Source organism: Pteropus medius, unplaced genomic scaffold, assembly GCF_902729225.1.
Source record: "Pteropus medius unplaced genomic scaffold, Ma_sr-lr_union100, whole genome shotgun sequence".
Classification (NCBI taxonomy): domain Eukaryota; kingdom Metazoa; phylum Chordata; class Mammalia; order Chiroptera; family Pteropodidae; genus Pteropus; species Pteropus medius.
The window spans coordinates 6,668,716-6,690,611 of record NW_024349222.1 but is presented as its reverse complement, the minus strand read 5'-3'; the positions used below and the strand labels follow the sequence as shown (position 1 = coordinate 6,690,611).

Genomic DNA, 21,896 nt, shown 5'->3' with positions numbered 1-21,896 from the left:
TATTCAAAATGTCGGTGAACACAGAATGCAATATATATATGCCTTACTGTTGAATTGTAACCTGAAAGTTACTGGATTTCATTAAACAATGTCGCCATAATAAAAAAAATAAATTTTTAAAAAAATATATTATCATTAAAGGCCAAATTACCCATTCTTTTGTTCTAATATTTATGATAAAGAGGAGCATGCATACACCACTTTTTCCTTTCCTTGTCAAAGAACGGAAATTAAGAGATCTTGCTACTCTCAAATCATATCAGTGCAAATACTTATACACTGACAATGTGAGGTCTGCCATTTACCTTGTTCATCTGTATTATAAGAAGGGCTATACAGACTTAAGGGAAAGGATATTTAAAGAGTTTTTTTCCCTCTCCCGAACACAATAGTATTCTCCTTACATCTCATTGCTGAAATGCTAAATCATGTAAGCTCAGGGAACTAAAAGCTAAAGGTTAACATGACACTTGCTGCCCCAGACACATGCACTTTTAAAACATTTTTCAAAAGATGTTATTGTACAGTTCAGAGTATATAAAAGTCTAGTTATAATATATACTGTCCATAAAACAATTTTTATGCTTTAAAAGGAAAGTAAGCTTCCTTGAACAAACCCAGTCCCGTCCGATCTTGGAAGTTAAGCAGGGTCGGGCCTGGTTAGTACTGGGATGGGAGACCATCTAGGAAGAACAGGTGCTATAGGCATAAAAAATTTTAAAAAATAAAAAATAAGGGATAGTAAGCTGACAAGGTCCTTGCAATCTGTGAGGTCAACCAAGGGTTGCCTTGCCAAATTGATGACAGATAGATCGATCGATCGATCGATAGATAAGATAGATGATAGATAGATAGATAGATAGAAGAGAGAGAGAGAGAAAGAGAGAAAGAGAGAAAGAAAGAGAAAAGAAAAGAAAAGAAAAGAAAAAAGAAAAGAAAAAAGAGAAAAGAAAAGAGAAAAAGAAAATTCTTAAGTTTCATACTACTGGTATAGTCAGTAACAGAGAGAATATCTAGATGTGTAAATCTGTAGCAATGAATGATTTACAAGTAGTAAACTTATTTTCTCACACCTTGAAACACAGTCCTTTAAATGTGAGTAACCTATATAAAACTGCGTACCTGTTATTTTGTCTCTTACAAGCTTACAGGACTCTATCTCACCGATGCTTCCAAAAAGACTCTTGAGTTCCTCCTGTGTCATGTTCTGAGGAAGGTAGTTGACTATTAAATTGGTCTTGCTGTCCTCTGTGTTCCCAGAGTCAACTGGTGATGAGCAGTTGTTATTTATGGTGGTTGGACCATTGGCTGTGTTATTGCAAGTTGGCCCATTAGACAGTTGTGTTTCCATGGCAGCAATTACCTGCTAAAAACAGAGAAAATAAGAAATGTCAGAATTCATATTTCACAAACTATTAGATTCTATCCAAAATTTTAAACACTTGTCACTAGAACACAAGTTGTTCTGCTGAAATTACAACAAAGAATCAACAAAAAAGTTTAACACCTATGTTAATTTTTACTTTATTAAGCTACTCAATTAAGATCATAATTATACTTTCACATACATATTCCATACATGCATATAAGTACAATTTAAATAGTAAACATTCTCTAGAACCACATTCTGAGTCTACTCACATACCCTTACTCACCTGCAGTGTCCACAAACTTGAGAAAATTTAGTACTGAAGGGCACAGAATTGAACCCTGACTAAAAATCATACTAGAAAATAAAAGTGCTTAACATGCTACCAAAAACAAACCAAAAAATAGTCTACCTAACTTTGAAGAGATTTTTAGTTAGCCTAAGAGTTTCAATATTCTATAACTGACAGACATCCATTAACTTAAAATCAAGGAGCAAGAGTACTTTAAAAAATATAAATTTGTCAACATGTACTGTTTTGGTTACATATTGAAAGTGTTTTTGATTGACAATATCTTATACTCCTATTGTTGGTAAGAAATAAGAAAATATCAGATATTATATGTTAGGGCATGAAAAGAATTTATAGGATAACTTGGGAAAGAAGCTATGAGTACTCGGTGTACTTTATATAATCTAACAACCCTTCTCATCAACCTTGGCAGCTAGAGATCACCAACAAGGCAACTGATCTACAGCATCAAAATAAAATCCCCAAACAATTCAATATGGTATTCTGCCTTGACTCTGACCAAAAAACAAAAAAACAAAAAACCAAAAAACAAAAAACAAAAAACAAAAACCTATCCAGTCCACTAAAACAACAGTGTAAATATATGAACTTTTTTGCAAACAGACCAGCCCAAGGAATTTTCATTTGAGCACATAAGCCCGTTGACAGAGCATCTATAAACTCCAAATACAGGATAAAGAGCAGAGTTGGGGGAAATGGCCTCAAATTGTTGAACCTACTCTAAAAATCACATATTAAGAAAATTTAGATCTAGTTTCCTAAAAATCAGTCTTATGCTTTTTGAGCAAAAGAGTCACAAACCACAGCCCCAAAATTTCTAAAACCTTCTTCCAATAGCTATCTACTCTGGATAGCCAAGATTGTGGGAGAATCCAAAAATCAAAGCATCACTGAGGATTATCCTTCATAATTCATTCAATACATCTCTCATCTCCACAAAAAAAACTACTCAAAACTGACAATTCTGAATTGATGGAATACTAGTTTTAGGGACGTTTTAACATATGAAAGGCAAAGAATTTGAGACTAAATTTTAAAAGCAAGTCATTGAGGGAAGACTGTTAACAAAAGAAAAAAAAAGTATGTTAAAAAGCATATTGCTTACCAAAAATAAAAGGGCACAACAGTAGATAAGAATACAGAAAGGAATTTCTACTGCCAAGAGATGTTTATAAAAGAAGGCAGTATAGGACAGATTGAGACTGGTCAGACTGGACAAGAATCAGTGCTATCATGATAAAAAAAAAATAGGAGACAAAATCCAGACTACCTATGAAATATCAAACAACCCATAACCCCTCCATAACTTCACTTGCTTTTCAGAGAAATGGGTGTTTATTCTACAGGTAGCAACCTACATCTCTTGGATAAGTATTCTTGGGGAATGATTAAAGGAATAAAAAAAAATTTTTTAAAAATCTTGGGAAATTTGTATAAAAAAATCTGACAATTTAAGATATCCATTTTATAATTAACGAATGTACCTAAAACTGAGAAAGGAGGTTTCAGATTTCCTAATAAAGCATAACTGTTGCAGTTTGTAGAGTATTAGCTATGGGTCACTTTCCACAGCAAAATTCTTGTGTGATTAACCTTTGCCCAGTAGTTATGAAAACAATGAGCTGCAAGATGACACTGGCCAAGGCCAATTAAAACAAATTGCTATTCAAAAGTTAGAGTATGTGTAGAAACTATCTGAGCCCCAAATATGAGGTCTGGACTAAAGCTCATTGGGATGGCATCTGGAATATAAAGTGTTCATTGACTGAAATTAGCAGGATTTAGCAAGGACAACAAACACTCTTCACTCAACTGCACATTTATTTCCATGTTCAGGTGGCAAGAATGAGCTCCTAAGCCAACATTCAAGTGAACAGCTGCAGTAGGCTGTGTGCACTGAAAATTACAGCATCTCTCAGCTATAGGACCATCTGCTCAGAATAAAATGATACTAATGTGCTATATTTTACAAATAATGCATATTCCATTGATAGGCTCAACACAACTGTTCACAGAATGCAAACTCTTTCAACAGTTACTGGGCAAATAATTTCCAGCCAGATTTACAATTTCAACAATTTTTTTTTTTGAGCTTCAGGAATTGTGAATAACTTCAAAATTTAGTAACCAAAAAAATACATAGTAAACAGAATGTAAAGAATTACGGTAATTTAGTATTCAGACCATACCAAAACTTTTTTGTTTTTGTTTTTTTAAAAAATCTTGTCACTCTTTTCTTTGAGTCTGCACTAAATCCTAATTTAGATTATAAAAAGTCAGAGACAAAAGCATGGTTCTGATGCTACATATACCACTATGGTTAAAATTGCAATGTGCTTTAAGTCCTAATGATGGCCATACCGTAATAGGTTGAAGGTAAGAATAATTAGTATGCCAAATGAAAGGTTCAAGTGTTTGGTATGGCCTCAGCACTCCTGCAACATGCTAAAAAAAAAAAAAAAAATTTAAGAAAAATCCCACAGACCCCAGTCCAAGGCTCTGCTGCCCACGAACCACTTCTAAGCAGAGAAGCCACATCACACAGTCTGACTGCCATGTTAGTTTGGAGTTGCCGTCTGCAATATGGACACAAAAAGTACCGTATGTTAGATGAGCAAGATAATGCAACAAATCAGTTTGTACAAAATTTACAATGATTGTATTGATATTCCCAGCACGTCCATGCAGTGTGGCTTAATTGAATTTGAGGCAATTCCAATCTAATCTTTCCAAATTCATTTTAACATGTAGTTTTCTTGCACAAATTAAGCATTTTTAATTAAGAGCCTGATTTTATAACAGTATTAACTAGTTATTTTGGCATCTTTCCTAAGGAACTACCTTAAACCATATCTTAATTTTTTAAATAATAATAAAATGAAGAAAAATACTGCATGCTATCCTGTCTCTTCCAGATGTGGGAGAAGGGAGGAAATGTGAAGGAAATTTTATAGTGAGAAAAGGCAGTCATGCAATTCATAAGTGGATGCTTTGCATAAAAGCCTGCTTTCCCCAAAATATCAGAAGGGCATTAAGAGAAGCTATATTTGCCCACACTGTTACATTATACTATAAATGATCCTTAATCCCGGGACTGAAAATTAAAAGTGAATCGAAACCCTGTGAGGTTATTCTGCCACTAGAGTCAAACTGATCTCTAACGGTTTCACTGAGAATTGTTCACATATACTAAGAAGCAGTAAACCAGCATCTTTCAATTGAAATAATTGGACCAATAAATAGGATTGTTTAGAGTAATGCTTGTATAGGATGTCAGTTTTATCCTTGAATGAAATCAAGTGAACATTTTTTAATATGTAAATTGTAAACCCAGCACGATTTGAAATTAGTGCTGCTATGAGGCCTCCAATATAGTTAATGGGCCATTTACCACTTATTACAACTTGCCCAAATTCTAAATAAAGCCATGATACTGGCACAAAAGCCAAAGTTTACATTTTAACCATATATGCAGATGCTTTAGACTGTCAACATAATATTCAGAAAAATTTGGCCTCTGAAATAAACAAGGAATATTAAGGAGGGCTAAAAACATCTTTTGCCTGTTTATGATTATAAAAACTTCATCCTGAAGCTAAACCTGGCTGTGATTTACTCTTGATGCAGATGATGACACTGACGACACATAACAATGGATTCCATTTTCTGGCATCTACCAAAAGAGTTCAACATACTCTTTACTGGATGCCACAAAAATGTTTTACTCTTCTTCCCTTCTCCCACTGTTACCAGAGGATTCAATCTGATTCTGTGTTCTTTATAAAAACAAAAACAAAAAAAGCAACAACTTAAGAGTTGAACTGAACCTGTGAAAAAATAAAGTGCTTTTATACCCATGAAATATTTTGACAAGAACCTAATTGTGGTTAGACTACATAGGTAGAGTAGGTGGAAGACCACACCCAACAGGTTAAACCAAGTTTAATTTTATGTCCTGGATACACTCTTGGGAGTTAATACTTAAACATTCCTCACTACATAAAACCATAAATTCAAATTTAATGGCCTCAATTCCTTCTATTCCATAGGAGGTGACACTAATGAGCTAATCTATTGACACCCCTCTTTCTGAAAGCCCCAGGGATGCGAACAATCACTTTATTGCACCAACTAGCTAGAAAGGCTGTATATGGAAAATGATTCTACTGCACTTTTACATTTCAAGCACCCCAGACAGTTTCTCTGCTTGAGGCAGACACATACCTTTATGGGAAGTTATAAATAAGTTGCTCACATGGCCCTTACCTTTATGCTGGCCAACAATTCAGTTACTAAAAATGTAAAGCTACTTCCCCTTCACTTAAGGACAGGCGATTCTGCTCTACTCAATCTACCACAGACAACCGGGCTGTGCACTATTTATAGATTCTATTGGCTCTGAAACTCTCTGGAAGGGGGAAAAAAGGCCATATTCCAACAACACGAGCCATTAATTTTGAGCTTAAAAAAATGTTTCAATATATATTCATGTCTCAATTTAGACATCAGTTGTGACAACTGAGACTGCTTTTCTCCTGTTATTCTCCATGTAATAATTTATGAACAGCACTTCAGCATAAATCAATCTAGACTATTCTAAACTTTCCCTGGGCTCCAAGAGATAGGATGAGGTGTTACTTGGTGGGGACACGATTTAATGGGAGAAGGGGGAGTGGCCTCTATGTTTTCCCACTCACAGAGTTTATTTCCAAATAGCCATAAAGTTTTTAAATGAATTGTTTTCCTTTTTACTTATATGGCCCTATACGTATTTTAATTTCTAAAGTTTCTTACGATCACATGAAAGAAAAGTCTCTATTTTCCAAAGTTCCTAATAAAAAATTGTGAGAACTAAGGTTATCAGCTTCTTTGCTATTTTCAAACTTCTGGCAGACAGCCACCAAATAAGGGTGGACTGCTAATCAAAAACATCTTAAATATACTCTCAGAAGTCTCATTATATATAATGTCTGTAAGGGGAAAAAAGGTTTCGTTCCCAAGACCTAGAACCCGCCTTATTTGGGGACCAGACTTCTGTGGGTTAAAGTCTTAGCAGGATTGCTGTAAAAGCCACTGCACGTCCCCTGATGAGGCCTATCCTTTTGCACTTGCCTCTATTGCTATGGTTACCATTCTGCTCTGGGCCCTCACCTCTCATCTGGACCACTGAATTCCAGCCTCCTAAAAGGTCCTTCATCATCCCAACCCACACTAACACTACTGCCAAACAGTTTTCCTAAACTCTCAATAGCCACCCCCTCCTCCCCACCACCCCGACTGCTGCCTATCAAATTAAGTACAAACTACTCAGTATAAACAATATAAACACCTGAAATCCTCTACAACTATTTTTACCACCCTACTATTCAAGCACCTAAAAATCTGAACTACTCCTTTATACCTCAAACACTTAAAGTACAAAGACATACATACATTCTCTGGCTTTGCTCGTGCATTTCCATCTGTCTGGAAGGCTCCCAGCCATATCCGCCCCACATCCACTTCAAGGGTTTATATAGACTAAGCATTCAAAACGTATGTAAGCACGAGAAAGGTTCCTTTAAAAAAAAAAGCTGGAGCATGAAAGGGCAATCACCTTCCTAAAAGCATGTACACTTGGTAGCTTGTTTTTCTATCCCACTTCAAATGTTTTAAACCAGATATAATTATGAAACCATATTTAATTTTTAGCACACTCCATAAGCCACCCTTACCCACTGAAACCCAAATTCTTGTTAAATGGCATAACAAAACTATCTTGGGTGACCCCTTTATGTACTTTTATTTAAAGAACTAAATGTGCCAATTTGCCAAATACAAAAAAGCCGGAAGCCAAGACACACCCGAAAACATGGTATAAATGTGTTCCAAGGCTTTGGCCAGAAGGGTTATGGAGATATGGCATCTAAAATCTAGATCTAACTTGAGGCAGATACAAAGGTACATGTGAAAAAAGTTAAACAGATTTTAACACAAAGGTATTTAAAAATGAATCATACTAAGTTATGGAACTCAAATGGTTTTAATTTGACATGGATTAGGAAGTTTAAGCAAATATAAAAGATAACAGCTCTAAAAGGAATCGGGACTAAGGTCAAGGGCAAGCATTTCTCTCACACTAAAAAGATGCAGCTTGGATAAAGTAACCTTAGTGTGGACTCTTATTTTCAGCAGGAGCGTTATTATTCCCTGGAGTAGCACAGTACCAGGGTAAAATCAGAGTATATAGTGCAAAGTCTTTCCTCTGACCACACAGAAGCCATTTGTCTCTAAAGTTTAAGAGTGGAACTATGAAAATAAAGACAGAAACCGTGGCCAAAAAGTAAATTCCTTGGGGAACTCAAGGCAGAGAGCTAAAGCACTCAAAATAATCAGTAGAGTAATGAGACCTTATAGATGAAAACAAGCTGGCTGGGTAAGCAGCCAATGGGGTCATCTATCTAGGAGACACCATTCCTACAGAATAATATTTTATTCTTTCCCACTAAAATGCATTTTCTGGATATATTTCACCTTTACTGAAGTAAGCAATACAAGCACTAGAATCATGGAGCTGACGTGTCAGCTCCAGGAATGAGCCATTAGTTTGTTTTCTTTAAAGCTCTTCACTTTGCTTTGTGGTTCCTAAAATAATAGAGGTTTGTGGCTTTAAACTTCATGGAATTTCCTCAATCCTAGAATCTGTCAACTTCCCATCCCGTCCCCACACCATTTTAGCTGCCTCACTAGCTCTATGGATTCCTCGGCCTTGTCAAACTCAGCTTTTTGGCCTCTGGGCTAACAAGGGTCCAAGAGCTGCCAGAGACAGTGCACTGAACAGCTGAGAGACACAGAGGGAGAAAGTACTTTGGCAGTGAATGCTAACATTTCTCCGTCTCTTGGCCCATTATGGCTCCTACAGACAAACTACAGTCTTTCTGACGCCAGTCTTTCTGAGATTTTGTAGTTCTGGAACTGGCAGAATTAAAAACTTTGAGATTAGAGAGCAAAGCAAATGAATTTAGGCTCTTTTCAGACATCCATACCGAGCAATGAGAAAGTAAAACTCTGGTGAGGAAAATTTGCTTAAGCTTTGCAGTGTTCCTTCATCCACCCATTCAACAAACATTTGCACTCAACTCCCATGAGCTAAAAACTGTCCTAGGTATTTGAGATACAGCAATGAAGAAGTATCCAATTTCTTGGCCCCAAATTCCAGTCTCTGGTGATAAGAACGTCCTCCTCCCATGGTACAAAGAAGGTACCATCCACATGGGAGTTTTATGACCTGTTTCAGAGAAGAGGATGTACGCAACAAACCACAAATGAAAATACTTAAGAAAATAATGTATTAGCTAGAAATGTGTGCTTTGAAATAAAAGAAAATGTACAGCAGAATAAGAGTGTTGAGAATGTGGAGATGAGGGATGGGTAGTTTCCAGTATTAAACAGTATGCCTCCATTTGAAAGCAAGTTTTGAGCCAAGGTTTGAAGGAGATATGAGCCACTTGTGGTAGGTAGAATAATGGCTCACTTTAGATGTCTACATACTAATCCCTCAAATCTGTAAATATATTGTTACATGATAAGGGGGATTTAAATTACAAATGGAATTAAGATTGTTAATCAGATGACCTTGAGATGGGGAGATTAGCCTGGATTATCCAGGTGGGCCCAATGTAATCAGAAGAGTCCTTCTATATGGAAGAGGGAGACTGGAGAGTCAGCTGTCAGAGTGATGCATGGTGAAAAAGTCTGGGTCCGCCATCACTGGTTTTGAAGACAGAAGGGAGCCACCAACCAAAGAACGTGGGCAGCCTCCAGAAGCTAGAAAAGGCAAGAAAACAGGTTCTCCCCTAGATCCTCCAAGAAGAAATGGAGCCCTGCCAACACCTTGATCATAGCCCAGTGAGACCCACTTCAGGAAACTGTGACCTTCAAACCTATAGAATAAATCTGTGTTGTTTTAAGCACCAAGTTTATAGTTATAGTTACAGATGTAATAGTAAACAAATACATCCCATGCGGATATCTGTAAGAGGAGCATTTCAGGCAGACAGATCAGCCAGGGTGAAGCAGGAAGAAATTTGGGAGATGAGTCTTAAGAGTAATAAGGACAGACCACATAGGGCCTTGGAGGCGGAGGGGAGGAACAAGTTTTCTTTGAAACTCTTAGGATCTCTAGTTGAGTTTGAAAACTAAACTGACAAAGACAGATTAACAGGTGAAAAACATACAAATTTTATTGAATTTTTACATATACATGGGAACCTTCACAAGAGAATGAAGACCCAAAGAAGTGATCCAAGGAGGAAGCTTTGACTGTTTAGTGAAACAATAAATTTCTGACGAAGAACTAACAAAACAAAGGTGTAGTAAATGACAAAGAAGTAACTAGGAATATAAGGGTTAGTTTAATAAGGTTTGTTTGTTCAGATTTCTTGGCCCCAAATTCCAGTCTCTGGTGATAAGAACGTCCTCCTCCCATGGTACAAAGAAGGTACCATCCACATGGGAGTTTTATGACCTGTTTCAGGGAAGAGGGTGGATGAAGGAGCGGGAGGTCAGAGTGACTTTTCTGCTTCTGTTGTTTTCTCAGACTCCTTCAGCTAAAGATATTCAATATGCCAAGGTGCCATATTTTGGGGTAGTGGTGTCCTAAACCCCATCAGAGGCCACCATAAGAAGAAAAGAAATCACAGAAAGCTTTTGAATAAGAGTAGCATGGTGGCTATTGTGAAAATAAATCTCATGTGGTTATGTAGGAGGACCTGTCAACTCTGGAAGCAGGAAGACCAGTGAAGAAACAACTGCAGTCATCAGTGTAGGATGAGGGTGACTCCAACTAGGGTGATATCAGAGAAGAGGATATACAAAGAAGGAAACCTGTTACTAACTTGCTACTTTAATTATATTAGTAAGCTATTTAAGTCCGTTATCAAAAAACTGTGTTTAGATTCCAACTGCTCACATTCAAACGAACCACCAATGCATTTATTAATTCTCAGGCACTAAGAATACAAGATAATTGAGCAAAGAAATAGCTTCTCTGAAAAGTTGTATCAAAGAAAAACAGATCTTCTCAAGGAAATCCAACATATAAAAACCCGAATTCATAAATATTAAATCAAGAATTCAGCAAGTGATTCATTTAATAGCATATGTAAATTTTTTCTAAATCAGAGTAATTTAAAAAATGCAACTATGAAAAGTACAGTACTCAGAAATTGATTTGTAACCTATAAGAGCCCCACTAAACCCTTGTGTAAGAATTCAAAAAAGAAAATATCTCAAAGTTTGCCCCAAAAATTTAAAAACAAAGCAGATAAAAATAAGTTACATTTTGTGAAATGGAAGTAAACTTCAAAATCTATAGTTTTCAACAGTAGTTACACTTCCACAGTAGTGACAGTTAAGCCAGGGGTTAACTCAGTCTTGGTTACAGGCCGGAATACACTACCTTCTAGCGATGAATCATTCCAACCTCATTCTTTCACTCCAACCTCAGTGGGCCTAATTAATTTCCATGTCATTATTTGGCTATAGAACCTAAAGAGGGATATGAGTATAATAAGAATAAAATCAACTACTCCCACAGTTTGTAGCAGAGTTCTTATTTGGTATAAGCAGATAAATTTGAATTGCTAAATTAGTACAGTCAAAGTAGTAATCAACATAGAAATTGGATTAACTTCACATTCTTCTACAAAAGTCACAGCTAAAGGGAACCCCCTCAGGGTAGTACAAATTGTGAAAGGCTGATTGGAAATCCTCAAATTAATCCCAGTAGTTGAGTGTTTTCATTAGGCAGGTTAAAAACATAGCTCCTCTGTACAATACAGACACTAAAACACTGTCATATTCAAGCTCCAAAACAGAAAGTATGCTTAGTCTTACAGAGAATATAGAAGACAAGGAAGTTTTATGGTCACAAATACCGTTTTTAACTCACAAGAGTTATAAAGGGCCACAATACTCCATTTGGCCACTAAGGCTAGTTTATGCTTCACAGTTACTTAGCAGGACTTACAGACTAAAACCAAAAATTATAGTGTTTAACTTCAAGTAGCTTATACCAAAATAAAGTAAATAAAAAAAAAAATGTCAACCAAACAAGGTGTATTTCCTTAAAAATGTTGGGAGGCTACAGATATTTCCGTTGAACTTCAGAGAAACTGAAAATAAAGAGAGGCTGCTCTAGGACATGTAAAATCTCCTGATTAATGGTTGTGGAGAGAGGAACGATGGGCTCTCCCCCTGGTCCGCTGTCGGACCATAGGACTATAAACCTCCATCAACGCAGATGCCAGCTTCCTTCCTCTCTGAAATGTGATCATCTCAAATAGATCATTCGACTATGAAATATATTTTTCTTTTCAGTTGATGTTTAAAGCTCTCAGATTCCCAAGAGATGTATACTTTTGATTTAGAAACATTACTATAAATTATTTAGAATGGAAAGCTGGAGCAGCTTAAAAAACAAGACTCACACTAAGAAAGGTACTTTATTTCCTTTGGTCCAACCTCTTCTCCTCTAAAATACAACTTTCTTTGAACTACATCCTAGCTAGAAAAAAAAAACACCTAGGTATATCTGTGACTTCTTATAGTAATTAATTTCCTGGTTATTTACTACATTTCAAGAAGGAAAAGGGGGGACTGGACAAGAATTGGCAATCAATTAAAGCGTTATTTTTAGCTTTAGTGATTCCAATTAGAGGAGCACACATGAGAGAGAGGATAACAAGGAAATTTCTGGTTAATCTTCTGCCTAAGAATCCGTTTAAGAGTTAATGCAGGAAGGAAGGAAGGAGAAAAGGAAGAAGGGAGAGAGGCAGGCAGGACGTTCGTTCTTCATACTACAGATCAGGAAAAGTCTTTCTTAGCTTCAGACCTTGTCTACTTATCCATAGCAGGCACACACACTTAGTCCCAGACCTGGATACCTAATAGGGAAAGGAGCTGCAATGCTTAGATTCCCTGTCAATGGCTATCACTTCAACTTGGATTTTCCACTTCACAAGTTACCTTAATATCACTAAGATAAAGCACGTTTTAAATAAATGCTTAAAGAACCTCTAAAAGTACAGTGGGACAAGGCCACCATAGTGTAAAATGAACAATGAAGCAAGGTATGTTAGGATATATATAATATATAGAACTTATTTATGTATGCACACACATTTCCAAGAGTTGATGAAAAGCAATATCCATTTCCCACAGGCTGAAGTGGGGAAAGGGGGCACAGATGTCATCACAAGCTGTATCTTACCATAAGAAATTGTCTTAAGACTCAAACCACAAAGGCATTTAGCCTTTGAATTATTTCCACTCTGGTAAGAGGGAGAGGAGGTAAATGGGTCTGTTTTCTTTAAAAGCTTTAATTGTATACATATAATTTAGTCAGATAATATGTCAAAGCACTTTACAAATTCTGAAGTGCTAAGTGAATATTAGAGGCTATAATCATTATTGTTGGACAAAGGAAGATATTTCTTTTAAAATGTTACCATAGGGAATTTGCTTATCTGGCTTTTAGGTTAAGGCTTTAAAGCCTTTTTTTTTTTTTTTTTTAATGTCTAAATGGACATGGGTGCAGAGTTGTTTTGGGAACTCTTGACATAAAGTTGTTTTGACTATGGCCAGAAAGTGCAGTAAGCAGACTTTGCCCAATCATGACTGTAAACTCCTGTGCAGGGCCCCTGAGGCAGATGCTATGTTAAACTGCATTTAGCACACAGTCACAAATGGTGACTAAGGAGGAGAAGAATCTTTACTTGAAGAGCTGCAATTTTTAACCCCAGACCTCCAAGCTATCTAAATACATAGGCTGTCGATAGCTTAAGTGTTTCATCAGAATTACAGCTTTGTCTATTTTAATTTACCATTAAAAAGTACACACACACACAAGTGCACATGTCTTCCGTCCTTTCCAACTCAGTCTCTTCATGCTCAGCTGCTCAGACTCTTGGAATTTTAATATTTATGATTAGAAATTGCTACCTAGAGTTCCTTTTGTTAAGAACTCCGAGGATGATACAAGCATCTTCTATTTAGATTTTTTTTATTTACAACATAGGGAGAGAGTATAGAAGTCTCCTCCACGCTTGTACGCTAAAATCCAGATAATGTGCACACTGAGATGTATCACATGGTGTCACAGCTTCTACAATTAACAGATCAAGAAGTGATCCCTACACAACCACACACAACTATACAGTCTCTTCTCATCGTAATTATCAAAATAACCTGAATTTAAACATTCTTTTCCCAAGCCTGCATTTCTGTTTTAAGATCATGTTTAATTAAAAGAAAATAAAAATAAGGCATCCTCCTGAACTCTGAGCCAAATCATAAGATTTGGATATCTTTTATATTTTGCTACATACAGGACAGAGGTTCAGATTATTTGACTGTCTTTTATAGAATTTAATGAGTCCTACTACTAAAAGAGGGTAGGGAAAAGTAGGGAAGAAAAAGAAAAGAGCATTTACTGACTCCTTATTCTGGGCTAGTTCTCAAGCTAGGTATTTTACAAACAAAATCCCACTTAATCCTCTCATGTACTATGAACTATATACCTTATCTTCAATTTACAAATGAGGACTTCAAAACTTCAAGAGTCCACACCACTTAAATGAAGTAGAGAAACTAGGATTTGACACCAGTGCTGAGACTCGATCTAAAGCCTCCTGATACCTCTGCTTCCAGTCTTGCTCCTTTCTCCAATCTACTCTCCATTCCACAGCAATAGTGATCTACCTAAAAAGGGGTCAGCATCCCACAACCCCTTCTCTTTTTAAGACCTTTACTGACTCCACACTGCTTACAAAGCAATACCTCAGTCCCTCAGTGAGGCATCTGCATTGACCTCATTCTCACCTACCTCTCCATGGGACATGCCCACCACACCGCATTGCATACAGCGAGGCTCTAACCAACTCCCCGTGGTTCTCCCATGCCAGGGCTGCTTCCCACTGTTACTCATGCTCTTTTCTCTGCCAGCAACAGCCTCACTACCATGCTTCCAGTAATGGAAATAATCTCGGCACTTGAAAGGAGGCACAATGCCTCCAGGAAGCCTTATATGAACTGCTCAGATGGACCAGACACTCTCTGCCTCCATGCTCCTGTTAGCCCAAACACTCACCTTTGTCTCCTCAGCAATAAATGTGCACAGAGATCCATAAAGAGAAAGAGCATCAATGCCATGAAGTACAATTCAAGGTAGCGAGTAAAAAAAAATCCCCACTTATTTATGGGATTTTTCATGTGGTTTTACATTCCCTGCCAAGTGGGAAACTTTCCATTGCAACTCTGCGTACCTGGAGAAGCCAGTCAAAGTCACCGTAGGTTGTTAACAATGGGGAAGGGAGCCCTACAGTAGACTGTCATTCCCCACCTCTAACACATCTCTTTCCAGATACACCTATTAAGTCCTATATTATCAAGCTTCAAGTTGAAGTAGCATTTTTTAAAAATTCCTAGCTACCAGCCTTTGTTAAAACAACATAAGCCTTAAGAAGGAAGGGAGAGAGAGACAGGAGTAGTCCATTGTCACCGCTTCACAGTTTAAAATAAGCAAACCTCACCACCAATGTGAAAAACTAAGACCACAGAGGAAGTTAACCACCACCCCCTCCTTCCAGCCAAGCCAAGGTCTCAGGAAGCTGGAGCACAGAAGAAACCTTCCAGGACCAGTAAAGCAACATCTCAGATTCAATAGACATGAAAGGAGCACTGTGCTAGATATTAGGAAAACTTGGATGCCCACAACATACTCATATTCCACCCCTCATAGAGAGCTTTTTTCAGAACACACTTGCACCCAGAGAAGTCAAAGGCTTGCAAAGCAGTCATTAAGAACACATGAGAATAACAATCTCTCTGGGTAACCTACGCTAAATACTGCACTAAGAACAAGACAAAAGGGCAAAGTCATTGCTGCTATGGGAACTACCACCTCTAACTTAAACATCTGAGCCTGGACATATATTTGAACAGAAATAAAGCTTTTTGCTTCCCAATGTTTAAAATGCTAAAGAATAAAAACACATTTAAAAGTTAAACTGGATTTCTGCCTCATTAAGAAAATTCAAAATTACAAGAAAGCACAAGCTGAAGTTTTTCTGACTTAGGACTCCTAAGAGTTGCTTGGCATCCATTTCCTGCTATGCCTTTATCCAATATAAAGAGCAACTTTCTTTAAAAGAACCTTCTCAATACAGTATATTTAACACATAAATTGCTCAGCAAGAAAGACATGCTATTTTACCATTGACGAGACTTTCAGGAAGTACCTACTTTGTAACAGGCAATATACTAGTCTACAGCAGTTATAACTGTAATGTCTTTCAGATCAGCCTAAAAGGAAAGAAAGTTTTACCATCATCTACTACTTTAATCCCAAGTTTGGGGAATTCTTGTCATTCTTGAGGCTGTGGCCCCAAACTCAAATTTTTCACTCTTTTTCTGTATAGAGATCAGAGATCTTCCCAAGTATACTTTTCTTAGACACATTTTAACGTGTTCCTTGACTTGATTTTGAATGCCAATCTCTGGTTGAGAATCATTATATAACGAAAGTAGAATGGTTCATCTATACCTTTAGCCCCAAACATGCTTTTGTGAAAGCGATCTTGTGTCAGACTAACATCCAAGATTCACGACAAAGATCTAGGGACTGCAGGACTTAGATTTGAGTTGAGGAAATAGGATACTACTTTTGATTCTCTATTTGGGGAAGAACAAGGACAGGGGAAGCAAATCACTGAGGTAGAAGCAAGAGTAGTAAATTAAGACTGCAGAAAACTTCCACTGTGTTGGAACCCGCATTGGAGTGAATTTCCCTGCCATCAGATCAAGAACAATTGTTATGCATCACTGGCCAAGACACAGCAATATTTCATCAAAGTAACTTCTGTTCTAACTGAAAATGACCTATAATCATGACTTGCTCAGACTAAAGGCAGTTGGCCTCCTATGTTAAGAACTGACGAAAATGCAAACAAATGAATCCTCTTATTTATCTGTCGAGGTTGGCTACACATTAAATAGTACCTAGTCAATAAGGCCAACAAAAAACAATGACAGCCAGGTGGCCACTTTAAACATTCCCTATGGTGTAAAGTTCATCACAGATCTAATGACATGGTCAACAAGACTCAACAGTGGCTCAGACCAGCAGAAAAGTTGGGAGAAGGAGCAAAAGGAAGGAGGGAGTCAAAAATCTTCGTATTATGCATTCAAATAAATGGCAGAGTCTGATGACCATAGCTAATGAAGCCAAAAGTAAAATTAAAAGACAATAATGGACTCTATTTAAATAATCAATGCACAAAGTCAAAAAGAAGTTGTAGGATCACATTTGAAGGGAGGAATATGGAAAGGTGTCAAAAAATAGTGATCAGTAACCACACATGATCACGCACATGCTTCTGGAGGAAAACCAAGAGATAGATGGAAACAAGCAGCCAAGCGACAAATACTCCTCAAGATCTCCAAAATCACAACTGGAAGCCAGAGGGTAGATTTAGTCTGCAAATGTATTATTTGGTCAATGTCTTTTTTTTTAATTAGTAGTAGTCAACATTTAAAACTTTACCAATTTAGCAATTTCTCATTTGGGAAATGTGAAAATTTTTAAATTTTCTCTTTAAAAAAAATAAAGTAATGAACAAAAAAAGAGAGATTGGCAACAGAAGCCACAATCTCACAGAGCTATTAGCCAGCAGACTGCCCTTTAAATGGAGCATGTTCTCTGCAGTTCTAATCTCAGCTTTACTCCTTGGCCTGAATGTCCCAATTCCTACAAAGACTGAATCTCAAGTGAAACAACATCATAGGTCAAACATGTGGAAGGGTGTACAGATCTTCTACTATAACAGCTAAGAGGTTCAGAAGACCAGAGCATTGACATGTGGGTAGGGAGGATAGGAAACAAGAATTTCTAATGCAAAATGCTTGAAAATGTCACTGTACAACTAATAATGGGCTGGAGTGGGGTGAATTAATCTTAACTGTTTTTGACATACTATATTCGACTAAACATAGGATCTTTAATTTTAGACCTAATTGTTTATAAAATATTTAAAGGAATAACCATAATAAAGACTGAAGCAAAAAAACATCAATTCTGTGTCACTATACATCCTAATATGACTTCCACATATACTCAATGCAGTCTAAAATGAGATCTATTTTGGCAGGCTATGCTACCCCAGATTGGGACTAGAAAACCATCCTGTCCGCAAAATTAAAATTAAGTATATTATGTCCCTTCTAGAGAAAGAAAGTTAATTTGGACTAAAGTAAATATTTTGGTACCAAAAAGGTGAGGCATTAAGTGCTTTGTCTCCAGGATTGGGGGAGATGGAAGCGGGGCGCCAGCACACAACAAAATAAAGATCACCCTGAATTTTACCAAAAGCCTTTGAATTAATATAAACAAATTCAAGAGCAAACACTCTAAAAACTCTTTGTGACCTACTGCAAATACATTTTGAAGGTAGAACAGAGTGAAAGTAGGGACGAAAGTGTAAAGAAGAGGTCTTACTTCACACTTTTCCTGCTCCTTCAGCTTAACCAAATAGATCCCCATGAAAATCTGCTTGGAACTGGCAGAATAGGCAGGTGGTGGGACAAAGGCAAGCAATCCCTGAGCCTGCAGCAAGTCCTGCCCGAGAGATGACCGGCTGCTTGACCAGCACCGTGAAAAACTCCAGTCAGGAGATGGCTGATGAAATGAACCACTAAAGGGTGGGCTGAATGCATTCTTCCACAGCCCCGAATCTGCTATTTTGTTTCAAGTAAAAGTTTCCAAAGGACTGCAAAACTGTCTCTAGGTCCATTTGGCAATATCGGAGCAATTACACTTTGGTTAAAATCCTGAAGCAATTAACTCATCATTCTTTCCAATTCTCTGGAAATAGAGAATTCTCTAGAAATAGATGTCTGAACCAAGAGCAAGTGACACCATCACCCAATGCCTGATAATGGTCTCCCAATAATCTCCTGAAGTTAAGAAGTCTTTCAGCATTGAAAGTTTCAGTAATTTCATGCAGATTTTAGGAGAAAACTATACTTTTCACCTCTTCTCATTAACTAAAAAGACACAGCTAAAAATAAAAAGCCAGAGGAACACCCAAATTAAGGGTTTTATAGGGCACATTAAATTATTCTCTATCAACCGCAAATCTTTTAAGATTGCAGAGTATTACTTTAATGCTATTGATTTTTTTTTCCAGAATCCATGGTAATTTTCCTTTAAAAAAAAAAAAAATCCTCATGAACTTCCAGTCCAATTTCTATTATGAGGGAAGGAGGTATGGGATCCTAAACATTCAGAGCATACTGCCCATTCAGATGTAATTTAGGTCGATTCTCTCTTCTTCCAGGGTTGTGTTATAATACATGAACTGGGAACAGACCAACATTTTGCATTAAATAGCAGTACATTATAATAATCATTTTACATTTGTTTGTTAATCTGTATGAGATTCCAATAAGGTATATGAGATTCCAAAACAAAGTAGTCAAACAATAGAAAACTTACTAAAAAGAATCTGAAATTCTCACATTTTATTTAAATATAAACACTGACAATTGTGTTCTCCCCTTGACACTTGATTATAATTAACCTTTAAGTTTTTGGCCTAACAAACTTAGATAAAAAGCTTTCTACATACTAAATACCTCCAATATGACAACAGTTTATATGCATTAAGACCTTATGCATCTTTGTATAATCACTTGCTCATGATATTTTTTGGTCAATTTACTATGTCCTTCTAAGAGTTAAATTATAGAATACATGAATATCGGATACCTCTTAGCTCAGATCATTAGGCTGCCCCGCACCAAGATTCTTATTTTTATTACATTCTTAAGGGCCAAGGTTATAGAAAATAGTGTATTAGATCAGTTTAAACTCAAATCAAAATTATCATGTGTAACACACAACAGCTCCTAAAACTACTATTTCCCATATCTAAAATGTCAGAACAAAAAGCATCCATCTGTGTTAAAATGAAAGCTGCAATCAGTTCTTCAGAAGAGTTAAGAGATGGCCAAGTAAATCAAGGTCAAAAAAAGACAGGTCTCAGTACTGCGTGGCTCGTGGAGTTTAAGCTTTCACATCAACCAAAGTCAGGGCTATGCACTGACCTCACGGGGTCCTGGTCTAACAGACAGCTAAGGAAGACATAGAAAAAGAATAAAAGTAAAAGACCATATGAAGTAAAGAAGCTGGCTGCCAGTCTTGATTGTATTTCTTAGTAGTTTTATGATCTGACAACTTAACCTCAATAACTTCCCTCATCTATAAAGTAGTTTTCCCACATTGACTATCAAACAGGGTTTTTATAAGAGGTAAGTAATAGATAAAAGAATGGCTTATAGACACTATACAAAATATTGTTTTTAAGTCACCTTGAAAACCGTTTTCTGCTCTCATGGTCTCCCTCTAATAGCACATTTCTAATTTATGCTAAGGTCAAGCTGTTCAACTTAACTTAGGAAACTGAAATTAACAAAGATACACATACACACTCCTGCATATAGACCAGGCTGTACTTTCTTCACTCCATCAAAAAGAGGGCCATTTTCTATCTTAAACTTACCTGCAAGCAGACAAGTTATATTCTTGTATAGTCAGTTCCAACTACCAAATATATAAACCACCACAGCAGACAGATTATTTGAGTAAAGTTTAACATAAACATGTTTAATCAGACACTGATTCAAAATCACTTTCTTGCTAAATAGCTGATGGTGATGTTCAGAAGCCAACTTAAGAATGATACACTATAGATATCCTACAATAATTCATAATTAAAGTACATGGTAGACATCTACTCAGAGCCCAGCATAGTGCTTAAAACAGGGTTTTAGCATGGTCTACAAATTGACAGTAACACACGATTAATATTAAATGTTTGGCATTCTTGAAAACAAGAGATTAGGCCATTTTAAAGAGCTAGAACCATCAACTAAAATTAAACAGATAATTAGTATGTACCATACCACACGAAGAAAACCCCTTTACACAGCCAAATACTTCCTGGTATAATCTGCTGATTTCTACCTGAATTTACTGATAAATTATTTACAAGCTTACCAAACAGACTTGGGCACAAGAAAAGCAAAATGGATGATGGAAACTCCAGAGTACACTGCGGGGCAGGAGAGAAGATTAGGAAGAAAAGCAGGAGGAGGCCGTTTATTCCACAGTATTGTAAATTATCTTATCAAGCCTTTTCTTCTCTACTAGCTTCTCATCTCAGCTATTCACTGGGCCCTTATCCCCTCACTCATTTGAGAGCTCAGCTGGATCTCTAAGAATCCCAAGTTACTAACTGGTAAATATTTGGCTTGAGAGAGACAGCCCACCTCATTTTCCATGCATCCAACAAACTCATACTTCAAAACAGCAGGAATTTATTCCAATATTTGTGAAAGGTAGCCAACCCCATCCACTGAAGGATGAAACTGTCCTACTTCCTATGACCCATTGGGCAGAACTAACCTCACCTCATCTATTAACAGTTACTGCTCAAATAAAAATAGACAAAGTGAACATACATGTTCATAGTACCAAGGATGGAAGACAGCAAGATCTCAGCCTATAATCCAGGAGTCACTTAATGGAATAGGACTACTAACAAAACCGAAGAAGTAAAATTGAAGAAACACCCATAACTTCAGACAGCAATGACAAACTTGTACAATTCTGGACAACTACAAAGTGGCCATACACCAACCTGAAACGAATGAGGTTCATTACTGAATAAAAGCATCAGGACTCCTGAGATGACGCTTTCAAATGAGGATAAAACACAACTAAAAGGACATGTAAAAAATAGATGTGCCTCAAATATCAACACATTTGAAGGACAAAGACATTCACATTCATTCTAATATGCAAATCCTATAACAGGCACCGTGATGGATACTCAAGATGACTCAGATAAGGAGTTCCCACTTAGTGTCTAGCAAAGAACGGAACACATGCAGAACCACAACACAGGACACAATCTGTTAAGTGTGAGAAGGAAGGATTATATCTGGATGAGAGAAAAAATCAAAGGTTCAGAGAACAGAGAAAGGGCATACGCACTAGGCTATCCTTTATCATATGTTCAAATAGGGAATGAGCCATTTAATGAATGCCTACTATGACAGCAAGACAGGCATTCAGGGAACTTAGTAAGAGTCAGATACTAAACAAGGAAAAAG

At 36.9% G+C, this 21,896-nt stretch overlaps 1 protein-coding gene across 15 annotated transcripts in view; it reads right to left on the bottom strand.

The window, feature by feature from the left end:
• Window positions 1–21,896, bottom strand: part of ELAVL2 (ELAV like RNA binding protein 2) — a 128,082-nt gene that overhangs the window by 68,415 nt on the left and 37,771 nt on the right. For 9 of the 15 annotated variants that reach the window (XM_039880702.1, XM_039880695.1, XM_039880699.1 and 6 more), the window contains exon 2: window positions 1,123–1,366. In XM_039880702.1, the coding sequence (XP_039736636.1) occupies window positions 1,123–1,351 (229 nt within the window). In that variant the 5' untranslated portion in view covers window positions 1,352–1,366. Of the gene's footprint in view, window positions 1–1,122; window positions 1,367–4,167; window positions 4,259–8,547; window positions 8,558–11,650; window positions 11,656–12,823; window positions 12,837–21,896 lie in introns of those variants that run through there. The other 6 variants (XM_039880694.1, XM_039880690.1, XM_039880692.1 and 3 more) reach the window with 3 other exon arrangements.